The sequence below is a fragment of the Nerophis ophidion genome, linkage group LG28 (genome assembly GCF_033978795.1).
Source record: "Nerophis ophidion isolate RoL-2023_Sa linkage group LG28, RoL_Noph_v1.0, whole genome shotgun sequence".
Taxonomy (NCBI): domain Eukaryota; kingdom Metazoa; phylum Chordata; class Actinopteri; order Syngnathiformes; family Syngnathidae; genus Nerophis; species Nerophis ophidion.
Genome location: NC_084638.1, coordinates 5,321,936 through 5,335,790, shown reverse-complemented (window position 1 = coordinate 5,335,790; position 13,855 = coordinate 5,321,936). Strand labels below are relative to the sequence as shown.

The 13,855-nt window shown below is 41.3% G+C and overlaps 1 protein-coding gene across 1 annotated transcript in view; it reads left to right on the top strand.

Annotated features, from left to right (window-relative positions):
- Positions 1-1,104: 1,104 nt before the first annotated feature.
- oatx (organic anion transporter X) overlaps positions 1,105-13,855 on the top strand; it is a 45,659-nt gene continuing 32,908 nt past the window's right edge. The window contains exons 1-6 of the mRNA XM_061891169.1: positions 1,105-2,162; positions 2,349-2,415; positions 8,608-8,769; positions 8,844-8,917; positions 8,983-9,112; positions 13,170-13,273. Of these exons, the coding sequence (XP_061747153.1) occupies positions 2,389-2,415; positions 8,608-8,769; positions 8,844-8,917; positions 8,983-9,112; positions 13,170-13,273 (497 nt within the window). The 5' untranslated portion in view covers positions 1,105-2,162; positions 2,349-2,388. The remainder of the gene's footprint in view (positions 2,163-2,348; positions 2,416-8,607; positions 8,770-8,843; positions 8,918-8,982; positions 9,113-13,169; positions 13,274-13,855) is intronic.

Genomic DNA, 13,855 nt, shown 5'->3' with positions numbered 1-13,855 from the left:
ATTTACAACGGCGCCATGGTCACTTGCTCGTGTGCCAATATTGACGTGATCGACTGAGGCGCTGCTTCCTCGTTTCCTTGCTTCCTTGCTCGTCAACCTGTATTGTAGATCATAAGTCATGCCTCTCGCCTGGATAGAAGAAGGCTGAAGACGTATTCCAACAAGTTGGTAGACTTTGAAAGCCAATTTAAACCCGGAAATAGTGAGAACGACACAAAAAGACGCTCTGTTGCATCCGCCTTTTTTATGAGGTTTATGAGTCATTCTGCAGCTACCAGTAAATGGGAATATATGAACATCCTAGCAGTTGGCATTATAATGACAGCAGATATTGTACAGTTAGTGATGATTTACTATGTTTGTTGACTCACATGATGTCTGCAGTGAGCAGTAATCAGTGATATCAAACAAGCAAACTTTGTGCAGCGTTTTTGCTTTAAACTTATCAATAATGTTAATATAAATGCACCCATGTAGAGGTTGCACTCTAGTGGGTTCCTCAGCCCACCACACACTGCCACGAGAGCCCGGATTTCAGGGCTCAACACTGTTTTATTTGCATAAATGTGGAGAGGCTTTTGCTTTCCAGCAAAATGTCTTTCTCTTTGTTTGTGTCTCTCTCTCTGGCTCCCACTCCATCTCCAACCACGTGTCTCGTTCCGGCTGTTGCTAATAAATGAAACAGATGATTAGATAACCAGGCCCACCTGGGCCATCTACTCACTTGTCGCTGTCTTCGAGGCCGGTCCTTGCACACTCCGTTCCGCGGCAGGCCACGCCCCCCTCCACAACCCAAGACTACATTATGTATATATCAATCAATCAATCAATGTTTATTTATATAGCCCCAAATCACAAATGTCTCAAAGGACTGCACAAATCATTACGACTACAACATCCTCGGAAGAACCCACAAAAGGGCAAGGAAAACTCACACCCAGTGGGCAGGGAGAATTCACATCCAGTGGGACGCCAGTGACAATGCTGACTATGAGAAACCTTGGAGAGGACCTCAGATGTGGGCAACCCCCCCCTCTAGGGGTACCGAAAGCAATGGATGTCGAGCGGGTCCAACATGATACTGTGAAAGTTCAATCCATAGTGGCTCCAACACAGCCGCGAGAGTTCAGTTCAAGCGGATCCAAGACAGCAGCGAGAGTCCCGTCCACAGGAAACCATCTCAAGCGGATCAGCAGCGTAGAGATGTCCATGTATATAAAACCTAAATTGAGGTGTTTGGATGTTTTTTTAAGTGCTTTATAGGCAGAATAGAGCGGCTCCCGCATGCTCCATCGAGGACTTTTCATTGCATTTATTCTATATTAAAGAAAGAAAATATATGCGTTATTGTGAACGATAAACAAAATTCCCCCAGAAAAGTGCAGTTATCCTTTTAAGGACTATTCTACCTTTTATAACTATTCTTTTTTTGTTTTGTTTATTTTGTCAGTTACACAATTCTTAAAAATAACAAGATATCGTTATCTGTACAACTGTTGTGTTTTTTTTAGGGCTTACTGTATAAAAGTTTTTCAAATATGTATATGATAGTGTTGTTCGGAATCTGCTGTCAGTCTATTCTGTTTTTTCATACCAAATGTCACCCATACGTCATTTTTCTTGCTAATCTGACTATAAAAAAAGGAAAAATCCTACTGCATTAATTTGTAGTACTTTAAGTGGCCATGAAGTGCTTGTTTCATTTTAAAAAATGTTTTGAACTCAATTCAAATGCAGAAAGTAGCAGTGTAAATGTGTCAGCTAGTCGACAACAATTATTACAAAAAGAATATTAAAATGCGCTACTAAATCATATCTCCAAACTCTAAAACATATCCAAAGTTTTACTCTAGATGCAAATAAAAGGTAAGATCACACGTTTTTAGGATACATAAGGTAGATAAATGGGAACAAGAAGTATTTGATGTTTTTATAAAAGCAAGTTATTATTATTTCTAATAATAACATGCATACTGTAAGCTTTTTACCTGACATGAACCTCAGCACACGTGATGTTGGCGATGATGCCAGGAGACTCACAGGAACATTAACTCAACAACGTGAAGAGAGAGAGAGAGAGAGCTCAGTGATGTCTTAAAGTCCCCACCAAAGGAGGACACGTCCCAGTCTTCGAAAGGGTCCCTGGGGTCTTCCTGCTGACTGTAAGTAACACAAAATTCTTGTTTGTGTGTTTTTGAATATTTGCACACCTGACACAATAATCCTTTAAGACCTCTCAGCAGACTCAAATGTTTGACGTTATGAAAGCTGTCCATTACGTCACGTCTGGGCTAACTTGGGAGTTCACTTTGACTTCAGCTTCGGAAAACGGGACTTTTTGTTTCCAGGTGGAGTCCATCGGAAGCCGGACGTCATTTTCGCTGCAGGATGGGCTTCAGTGAGTTGCTGGAGGAGGTGAGAAATCACATCTTGATTGCTATGAGTGTTCTAAAAATAATTATTAGGCAAGTGAGTACTTTTATCATGTCCTATGTAAGCATATTTCCAACTCCAAGTTGTATACACTTAAGTGCTTTGATAGATTAACTCAGGTAATTTTGCAGTGGTCCAATTAGGGGATGAACACCTTTAATGTCCTGAAATTGCAAAGAACTATTCAATCTATTTATACTAACTATACAGTGGGGCAAAAAAGTATTTAGTCAGCCAGCGATTGTGCATGTTCTCCCACTTAAAATGATGACAGAGGTCTGTCATTTTCATCATAGTTACACTTCACCTGTGAGAGAAAGAATATGGGAAAAAAAAATCCAGGAATTCACATTGTAGGAATTTTAAAGAATTTATTTGTAAATTATGGTGGAAAATAAGTATTTGGTCAACCATTCAAAGCTCTCACTGATGGAAGGAGGTTTTGGCTCAAAATCTCACGATACATGGCCCCATTCATTCTTTCCTTAACACGGATCAATCGTCCTGTCCCCTTAGCAGAAAAACAGCCCCAAAGCATGATGTTTCCACCCCCATGCTTCACAGTAGGTGTGGTGTTCTTGGGATGCAACTCAGTATTCTTCTTCCTCCAAACACGACGAGTTGAGTTTATACCAAAAAGTCCGGTTTAGCAAAAAGGGCGGTTTAGCTCGGTTGGTAGAGTGGCCGTGCCAGCAACTTGAGGGTTGCAGGTTCGATTCCCGCTTCCGCCATCCTAGTCACTGCCGTTGTGTCCTTGGGCAAGACACTTTACCCACCTGCTTCCAGTGCCACCCACACTGGTTTGAATGTTACTTAGATATTGGGTTTCACTATGTAAAGCGCTTTGAGTCACTAGAGAAAAAGTGCTATATAAATATAATTCACTTCACTTCTATTTTGATTTCATCTGACCACATGACATTCTCCCAATCCTCTGCTGTATCATCCATGTATCCATTTTGGTATAAACCCAACTTGTCGTGTTTGGAGGAAGAAGAATAATGAGTTGCATCCCAAGAACACCACACCTACTGCTAAGCATGGGGGTGGAAACATCATGCTTTGAGGCTGTTTTTCTGCTAAGGGGACAGCACGGTTGATCCGTGTTTAGGAAAGAATGAATGGGGCCATGTATCGTGAGATTTTGAGCCAAAACCTCCTTCCATCAGTGAAAGCTTTGAATGGTTGACCAAATACTTATTTTCCACCATAATTTACAAATAAATTCTTACAATGTGAATTCCTGGATTTTTTCCACATTCTGTCTCTCACAGTTTAAGTGTACCTATGATGAAAATTACAGACCTCTGTCATCTTTTTAAGTGGGAGAACTTGCACAATTGCTGGCTGACTAAATACTTTTTTGTCCCACTGTACGTCTATGTCCAACTCCTAGTTGTATACACTTAAATGCTTTGATAGATGAACTCAGATCAGGTAATTTCACAGTGGTCCAATTAGGGGATGAACACCTTAATATCCTGAAATTGCAAAGAACTATCCAATATTCGTTGGTTAAAAGTCAACACGGTTGAAACGTGTTGAGAAGGATTAACTACCAAAGGTTTAGCCAGACGCTATGATGAAGACGTCATATCCTCCAGTGCTGGTACATCTCAGAATTTAAGGTGTTCTCAGACATACGGCCGTGGTGAAAAGTTTACATACACTTGTAAAGAACATAATGTCATGGCTGTTTTGAGTTTCCAATAATTTCTACAACTCTGACATCACATGGACAAAAATTTCAATATACTTTTTTCCATCTTTGAAGTGGACTTGCACTTTTTGGGGGGAATTTTAGTTTAATCTGACATCACATGGACAAAGATAAGACCTTCTGGAGGAAAGTTCTGTGGTCAGATGAAATAAAAATTGAGCTGTTTGGCCACAATACCCAGCAATACCGGAGTGCCATCTCCGGGTTGGGGAGGAGACCCTGCCCCAAGTGGAGGAGTTCAAGTACCTAGGAGTCTTGTTCACGAGTGGGGGAAGAGTGGATCGTGAGATCGACAGGCGGATCGGTGCGGCGTCTTCAGTAATGCGGACGTTGTATCGATCCGTTGTGGTGAAGAAGGAGCTGAGCCGGAAGGCAAAGCTCTCAATTTACCGGTCGATCTACGTTCCCATCCTCACCTATGGTCATGAGCTTTGGGTCATGACCGAAAGGATAAGATCACGGGTACAAGCGGCCGAAATGAGTTTCCTCCGCCGTGTGGCGGGGCTCTCCCTTAGAGATAGGGTGAGAAGCTCTGTCATCCGGGAGGAACTCAAAGTAAAGCCGCTGCTCCTCCACATCGAGAGGAGCCAGATGAGGTGGTTCGGGCATCTGATCAGGATGCCACCCGAACGCCTCCCTAGGGAGGTGTTTAGGGCACGTCCAACCGGTAGGAGGCCACGGGGAAGACCCAGGACACGTTGGGAAGACTATGTCTCCCGGCTGGCCTGGGAACGCCTCGGGATCCCCCGGGAAGAGCTAGACGAAGTGGCTGGAGATAGGGAAGTCTGGGCTTCCCTGCTTAGGCTGCTGCCCCCGCGACCCGACCTCGGATAAGCGGAAGATGATGGATGGATGGATGGATGTTTGGAGTAGACAAATGTTGAGGCCTTTAATCCAAGGAACACCACACCTACCGTCAAGCATGGTGGTGGTAGTATTATGCTCTGGGCCTATTTTGCTGCCAATGGAACTGGTGCTTTACAGAGAGTAAATGGGACAATGAAAAAGGAGGATTATCTCCAAATTCTTCAGGACAAACTAAAATCATCAGCCCGGAGGTTTGGTCTTGGGCGCAGTTGGATGTTCCAACAGGACAATGACCCCAAACACACGTCTAAAGTGGTAAAGGAATGGCTAAAATTAAGGTTTTAGAATGACTTTCCCAAATATGTATAGATATTCTTTACATCCTATCGGCCCTCAAGTCAAAAAGTCTCGAAACCACTTTAAACGAGATCAATGGACAAATACCTTAAGTCTTGGAGACATGTCCTGTGGACGGACAAACTGTTTGGTCATATCGATCAATTTTTGAGGAATAAGAGGGAAGCATGCAAGCCTGAGAACACCACCTCGACTGAAACACGGGGATGGCAGCATCATGTTAACGTAGGAAAGACTGCTGCACATCACAAAATAAATGAACATAAAGAACATTATGTGGAAATATCGACGCAAAATCTCAAGACGTCAGCCAAGAAGTTAGACATCGGGTGCAGATTTGTCTTCCAATTAGACACTGACCTGAAACATATCTTGTCTTATATTTTGGAGTGACCGTCACAAAGCCCTGATCTCAATCTTACTGAAGATCTATTGGCTGGGTTACAGTGGTTCTGTTGTTATCACTGGCTCAAAATTATTATAAGATTTTTGAGAAACATTTGACCCAGCAGGCCCAAGTCATTAATTGATAAACTGGATATATCGCGGGTTTGTCTCTGTGCGATATAGAAAATGACTATATCGTGATATTCCAGTATACGTTCTCACGCAGTTACTTTTAGCTGCGGGCATTACACTGCATGCTTTTCCCACTCTTTGTTGTCTCTCCTTCTCACAGAGACTTAAAACAAGACATGGTTACGTTAGCTGTGATGCTAACGATGTGGTGCGGGCGGTAATACGAGAAAGAGAAGGTGCTAATTGCTGAAAAATGAAGGAAGAAGAATTAATTCCCAAGAAAAACGGCACGGGGTCCATCGTCTGGCGGTGGTTTGGCTTCAAGCGGGAAGATGTTTAAGAATTATGCTGCAAAAGCGTTGCTACAAAAAGTAGCACCACTGCTAATGTACCATCATTTGAAAAGTCACTCACTAAAGAATAATGATTGCTTGAAACTCCGCATGTCAACATCTCTGTCGGTGCCACACCAACAAAAGGCTGAAGCAACTATTTCCACATCAACCCCAGATGAAAAAATAGTCAACAGAAGGAGATAACGTGCGCAGGAACCTACCACAGAGCGAAGGACATACACTATTTGATTTCCTATTATGCAGCTCATTTTTATTTGACACGTATTGAAATATCTTGTGTGACATCATGCACAAAAGTGCACTTTATCTGTTTTAAACTATTGTAAAGGCATTCTGTACAAAAAGTGCACTTTAATTTAGTGTTTTTTTTTTGATATGTCATCGTAGTGACATCATGATTGTTTTAAAATGTCTCTGACAATCTTGCACTTTCTGTTTTGGAAATGACATGAATGTTTGTTTGTGCCACTGCTTAATAACTGTTTAATAAATACAGTTTTGGTAAAGTGACTTAGTTGTGATTTCCCTCTCTGCATGAAAGTTTTAAAAATGAGCATATATTAATGTAGTATGAACAATAATTTTTTAATGTAGACACATAGAATCATCATACTTCTGTGATTATATGCATCAACTGTTAATTAAAGGCTAAGGCAAAATATCGAGATATATATCGTGTATCGTGACATGGTCTACAAATATCGAGATATTAAAAAAAGGCCATATGGCCCAGCTCGACATTTAATCATTGTTGGGTTCCGACATTGATTTGACCATTGAATTTTGGTCATTTCTCGACCAATATTCTACAACACAAATACGTTGAAACCACATACTATGGAACACCCAACTGCGCCCATGACCCAACCTTTTCAGGTTTTCCTGAAGAATTTAAAAGTAATCCTCCTTTTTCATTGTCCCATTTACTCTCTGTAAAGCACCAGCTCCATAGGCAGCAAAACAGGCCCAGAGCATAATACTACCACCACCATGCTTGACGGTAGGAATGGTGTTCCTGGAATTAAAGGCCTCACCTTTTCTCCTCCAAACATATTGCTGGGTATTGTGGCCAAACAGCTAAATTTTTGTTTCATCTGACCACAAAACTTTCCTCCAGAAGGTCTTATCTTTGTCCATGTTATGTCAGATAAAACTAAAATTCCCCCAAAAAGGGCAAGTCCCCTTTTAAAGATGGAAAAAAGTATTTTGAAATCTTCTTGCGCTGCTTAAAGGCCTACTGAAATGAGATGTTCTTATTTAAAGGGGGATAGCAGGTCCATTCTATGTGTCATACTTGATCATTTCGCGATATTGCCATATTTTTGCTGAAAGGATTTAGTAGAGAACATCCACGATAAAGTTCGCAACTTTTGGTCGCTAATAAAAAAGCCTTGCCTTTACCGGAAGTAACAGACGCTGTGCGCGTGACGTCACAGGTTGTACGGCTCTTCACATCTGAACATTGTTTATAATCATAGCCTCCAGCAGCAAGAGCTATTTGGACAGAGAAAGCGACAATTTCCCCCTTAATTTGAGCGAGAATCAAAGATTCGTGGATGAGGAAAATTAGAGTGAAGGACTAGAAAAAAGAAAAAAAAAGTTAAGAATAAAAAAGGTGATTGCAGTGCGAGCGATTCAGATGTTATTAGACACATTTACTAGGATAATTCTGGAAAATCCCTTATCTTTTTATTGTGTTGCTAGTGTTTTAGTGAGATTAAATAGAACTTGAAAGTCGGAGGAGTGTGGCCACGGGTGTGTTGACGCCAGAGTCTCTGAGGGAAGTCACGCAGCTGCAGGGTGACGCTGGCTCTGCTGATGTCTCCGGTAAGAGCAGACTTATTACCACGATTTTCTCACCGGTTGACATATAGTCGGGATCCATGTTCGCTTGACTGCTCTGATCCATAGTAAAGCTTCAACTTCGGGAATTTTAAACAAGGAAACACCGGCTGTTTGTGTGGCTCAAGGCTAAAAGCTTCCCACCTCCATCTTTCTACTTTCACTTCACCATTATTAATTGAACAAACTGCAAAAGGTTCAGCAACACAGACGTCCAGAATACTGTGTAATTATGCGATTAAAGCAGACTACTTATAGCTCGGATCGGTCTGGAAAGTAATGTCTGCTACAACCCGAGACCTCAAAGGCACCTGTCCTCATGCGCGTCATCATTCCGCGACATTTTCAACACGGCACTTCGCGGGAAATTTAAAATTGCAATTTAGTAAACTAAAAAGGCCGTATTGGCATGTGTTGCAATGTTAATATTTCATCATTGATATATAAACTATCAGACTGCATGGTCGGCTAGTAGTGGCTTTCAGTAGGCCTTTAAAAGCCATGTGAGTGAGGATAAGATGTCATAATTGTTCGGAGGCGGGTGTTTGACTTCTGCTTGCTTTTTGGGGGGAGATTGGTGGATTTGGGAGGTACCAGTGGCTCCACGTGACCTTGATCAGTCTCCCGGGCCTCCTGATGGCGGGTCAGAACCTTTTAAACAACTTTGTGTCTGGAACCCCCTCCCACCACTGCAGTCTGGGCAATTATAGCCTCCTGAACACGCTTCCACAGCAGGTACATCTTGTTGGCTTACTGTGTGTGTAGGTGTGTGTGTGTGTGTGTGCATATGACGACGATGACCATTTCAGGTGGAGCAGAAAGACATCTTGAAGGCCTTCATACCTCTGGACTCTTCAGGAACAAAACTAGACCGCTGCAGCAGGTTCGATGGATTGGATTTTGTAAACGTTGCACTTTTGACGACGACTGAACGTGGGTTGCTTTCAGATACGTGACGCCTCAGTGGCATCTGCTGGAGGCCAACAGCTCCGCAAACACCAGCCACCTGCAAACTGAAAGCTGTGTGGACGGGTGGACCTTCGATCGGTCCGAGTTCCTCGCCACCACAGTTTCCGAGGTCACCTGATCAACTAAAACGGTGTTTTTCAACCTTTTCTGAGCCGAGGCACATTTTTTTTTTTCCATTGAAAAAAATTAGGAGGGACACCACCGGCAGAAAACATAAAAAAAAAATTCAACTCAGCAGCCGATATTGACAAAAAAAAAGTCGTTCTTGCAATTGTTAGATATGAATTCAAACCATAACCAAGCATACATCACTATAGGTCTTGTCTCAAAGTAGGTGTACTGTCACGACATGTCACACCACGCTGTGACTTATTTAGACATTTTTGGTGTTTTCCTGTGTGTAGTGTTTTAGCCTTTGTGGTGCGCGCCTATTTTGTACAAATATACTTTGTGGACGCCATCCGCTGCTCCAGACGCTGTGAGTCATGGGTGTCAATCTCTGGCCCGCAGGCCAAAAATGGCCCGCCGTGCAATTTCATTTGGCCCTTGAGGCAATATCAAATTAACATAAGAGCTGGCCCCCAGGTACTATACAGCGGCTTGTGACACTGCATTCGCTGCTAATACTCATACTTGCCAACCCTCCCGATTTTCCAACCATTCTCCCGAATTTCTCCAGATTTCCACCCGGACAACAATATTGGGTGCGTGCCTAAAAGGCACTGCCTTTAGCGGTGTCTACAATATGTTGTCACGTCTGCTTTTCCTCAATACAAACAGCGTGCCGGACAAGTGATATAATATATGCGACTTATACACACACTTAAGTGAATGCCACGCATACTTGCTCAACAGCCATACAGGTCAGACTGAGGGTGGCCGTATAAACAACTTGAACACTGTTTCAAGTATGCGCCGCACTGTGAACCCACACCAAACAAGAATGACAAACACATTTCGGGAGAACATCCGCAACGTAACACAACATAGAGACAACCGAACAAATACCCACAAGCCCTTGCAGCACTAACTCTTCCGGGACACTACAATATGCACCCCCCCTTTGCCCGGGGCTTTGTTCAGTTTAAAATTTCGGCCCACTCTGTATTTGAGTTTGACACCCCTGCTGTAAGTCTTTGCTGTCGTCCAGCATTCTGTTTTTGTTTTATTTGTAGTCATTACAGTTTTAGTTTCGTTTTGCAAAGCCATCCCTAAACTTCAATGCCTTTTCTTAGCGGAACTTGGCTTTTGTTTATTTTTGGTTTAAGCCAGGGGTCAGCAACCTTTTTGAAACCAAGAGCTACTTCTTGGGTACTGATTAATGCGAAAGGCTACCAGTTTGATACACACTTAAATAAATTGCCAGAAATAGCCAATTTGCTCAATTTACCTTTAATAAATAAATCTATATACATTAAAAAATGGGTATTTCTGTCTGTCATTCTGTCGTACATTTTTTTTCCTTTTGCGGAAGGTTTTTCGTAGAGAATAAATGATGAAAAAAAACAATTGAACGGTTTAAAAGAGGAGAAAACACGAAAAAAAATGAAAATTAAATTCTGAAACCTAGTTTTTCTTTAAAACTCTTGAAAATCTTTTTAAAATTCAACCGAAAGAAATGTAGAGAAAAACTAGCTAATTTGAATCTTTTTGAAAAAATTAAAAAAATAATTTATGGAGCATCATTAGTCATTTTTCCTGATTAAGATTAATTTTAGAATTTTGATGACATGTTTTAAATAGGTTAAAATCCAATTTGCGCTAAGCTTTTAATATATAACAAATTGGACCAAGCTATATTTCTAACAAAGACAAATCCTTATTTCTTTTAGATTTTCCAGAACGAAAATTTTAAAAGAAATTCAAAAGACTTTGAAATAAGATTTAAATTTGATTCTACAGATTTTCTAGATTTGCCAGAATAATATTTTTGAATTTTAATCATAATAAGTTTGAAGAAATATTTCACAAATATTCTTTGTTGAAAATAAAGAAGTTAAAATGAAGAATTAAATTAAAATGTATTTATTATTCTTTACAATTAAAAAAAAAAATACTTGAACATTGATTTAAATTGTCAGGAAAGAATAGGAAGGAATTTAAAAGGTAAAAAGGTATGTGTTTAGAAATCCTAAAATAAATTTTAAGGTTGTATTTTTTCTCTAAAATTGTCTTTCTGAAAGTTATAAGAAGCAAAGTAAAAAAAATAAATGAATTTATTTAAACAAGTGAAGACCAAGTCTTTAAAATATTTTCTTGGATTTTCAAATTCTATTCGAGTTTTGTCTCTCTTAGAATTAAAAATGCCGAGCAAAGCGAGACCAGCTTGCTAGCAAATAAATAAAATTTAAAAAAAAATAGAGGCAGCTCACTGGTAAGTGCTGCTATTTGAGCTATTTTTAGAACTGGCCAGCGGGCGACTCATCTGGTCTTTAAGGGCTACCTGGTGCCCGCGGGCACCGCGTTGTTGACCCCTGGTTTAAGCATTAGATACCTTTTTACCTGCACACTGCCTCCCGCATATTGTGAATCCGTGTTCCAGACATCCACAAAGCAATTAGCTACCTGCTGCCACCTGCTGTTCTGCCGAGATCTAGACAGTACAGACAACGGCACATTATTTGCGGGTTACAATTACTGGTTTGCCTAAAATATTTTAACCCGATTAGGTGAAATCACGTAATGCTCCACGGCACACCGAACAATATCTCACCGCACACTAGCACAGTGGTTGAAAAACACTGGACTAAAGCATTAATATCAATCAATCAATCAATCAATGTTTACTTATATAGTCCTAAATCACTAGTGTCTCAAAGGTCTGCACAAACCACCACGACATCCTCGGTAGGCCCACATAAGGGCAAAGAAAACTCACACCCAGTGGGACATCGGTGACAATAATGACTATGAGAACCTTAGAGAGGAGGAAAGCAATGGATGTCGAGCGGGTCTAACATGATACTGTGAAAGTTCAATCCACAATGGATCCAACACAGTCGCGAGAGTCCAGTCCAAAGCGGATCCAACACAGCAGCGAGAGTCCCGTTCACAGCGGAGCCAGCAGGAAACCATCCCAAGCGGAGGCGGATCAGCATCGCAGAGATGTCCCCAGCCGATACACAGGCAAGCAGTACATGGCCACCGGATTGGACCGGACCCCCTCCACAAGGGAGAGTGGGACATAGAAGAAAAAGAAAAGAAACGGCAGATCAACTGGTCTAAAAAGGGAGTCTATTTAAAGGCTAGAGTATACAAATGAGTTTTAAGGTGAGACTTAAATGCTTCTACTGAGGTGGCATCTCGAACTGTTACCGGGAGGGCATTCCAGAGTACTGGAGCCCGAACGGAAAACGCTCTATAGCCCGCAGACTTTTTTTGGGCTTTGGGAATCACTAACAAGCCGGAGTCCTTTGAACGCAGATTTCTTGCCGGGACATATGGTACAATACAATCGGCAAGATAGGATGGAGCTAGACCGTGTAGTGTTTTATACGTAAGTAGTAAAACCTTAAAGTCACATCTTAAGTGCACAGGAAGCCAGTGCAGGTGAGCCAGTACAGGTATATATGTATGTATATATGTATATAAAGGTATATACAGTACAGGTATATATGTATGTATATATGTATATAAAGGTATATACAGCACAGGTATATATGTATGTATATATGTATATAAAGGTATATACAGTATAGGTATATATGTATGTATATATGTATATAAAGGTATATACAGTACAGGCGTAATGTGATCAAACTTTCTCGTTCTTGTCAAAAGTCTAGCAGCCACATTTTGTACCAACTGTAATCTTTTAATGCTAGACATGGGGAGACCCGAAAATAATACGTTACAGTAGTCGAGGCGAGACGTAACAAACGCATGGATAATGATCTCAGCGTCTTTATTGGACAGAATGGAGCAAATTTTAGCGATATTACGGAGATGAAAGAAGGCCGTTTTAGTAACGCTTTTAATGTGTGCCTCAAAGGAGAGAGTTGGGTCGAAGATAATACCCAGATTCTTTACCGTGTCGCCTTGTTTAATTGTTTGGTTGTCAAATGTTAGAGTTGTATTATTAAATAGAGTTCGGTGTCTAGCAGGACCGATAATCAGCATTTCCGTTTTTTTGGCGTCGCCTTTCAAAGTTTCTTTTCTGTCCACAGTGGGAGCTGGTTTGTACCCTGCGTCCTCTCAAGCAGATGATTCAGACCATCTATATGGGCGGAGTTCTGACCGGCGCCATCATCTACGGCGGCCTGTCCGACAGGTGAGCCTCCTCATTCTCCCGCGTATCCAAAGTCTCCACATTTGCATACAGTGGGGCAAAAAAGTATTTAGTCAGCCCCCGATTGTGCAAGTTCTCCCACTTAAAATGATTACAGAGGTCTGTAGTTTTCAACTTAAGTACACTTCAACTGTGAGAGACATAATGTGAAAAAAAAATCCAGGAATTCACATTGTAGGAATTTTAAAGAATTTATTTGTAAATTATGGTGGAAAATAAGTATTTGGTCAACCATTCGAAGCTCTCACTGATGGAAGGAGGTTTTGGCTCAAAATCTCACGATACATGGCCCCATTCACATGTGGGTGTCCAAGTTAAAGTGCCTGACAGCGGACCTTGAAGATGTTTCACGCCAGAAGGCCGTTCTTGCTCAGAATCACAAATAGTGTGATATTGAAAACCTCCCCAAACCAGACAAACTTGTGTTCGAAACTTGGAACGCTATCCCCAACTTTTATGTGAACATGAAAAAGTATGCACTTGGAGTCCTGTCCATTAGGGGTGTAACGGTACACAAATATTTCGGTTCGGTACGTATCTCGGTTTAGAGGTCACGGTTCGGTT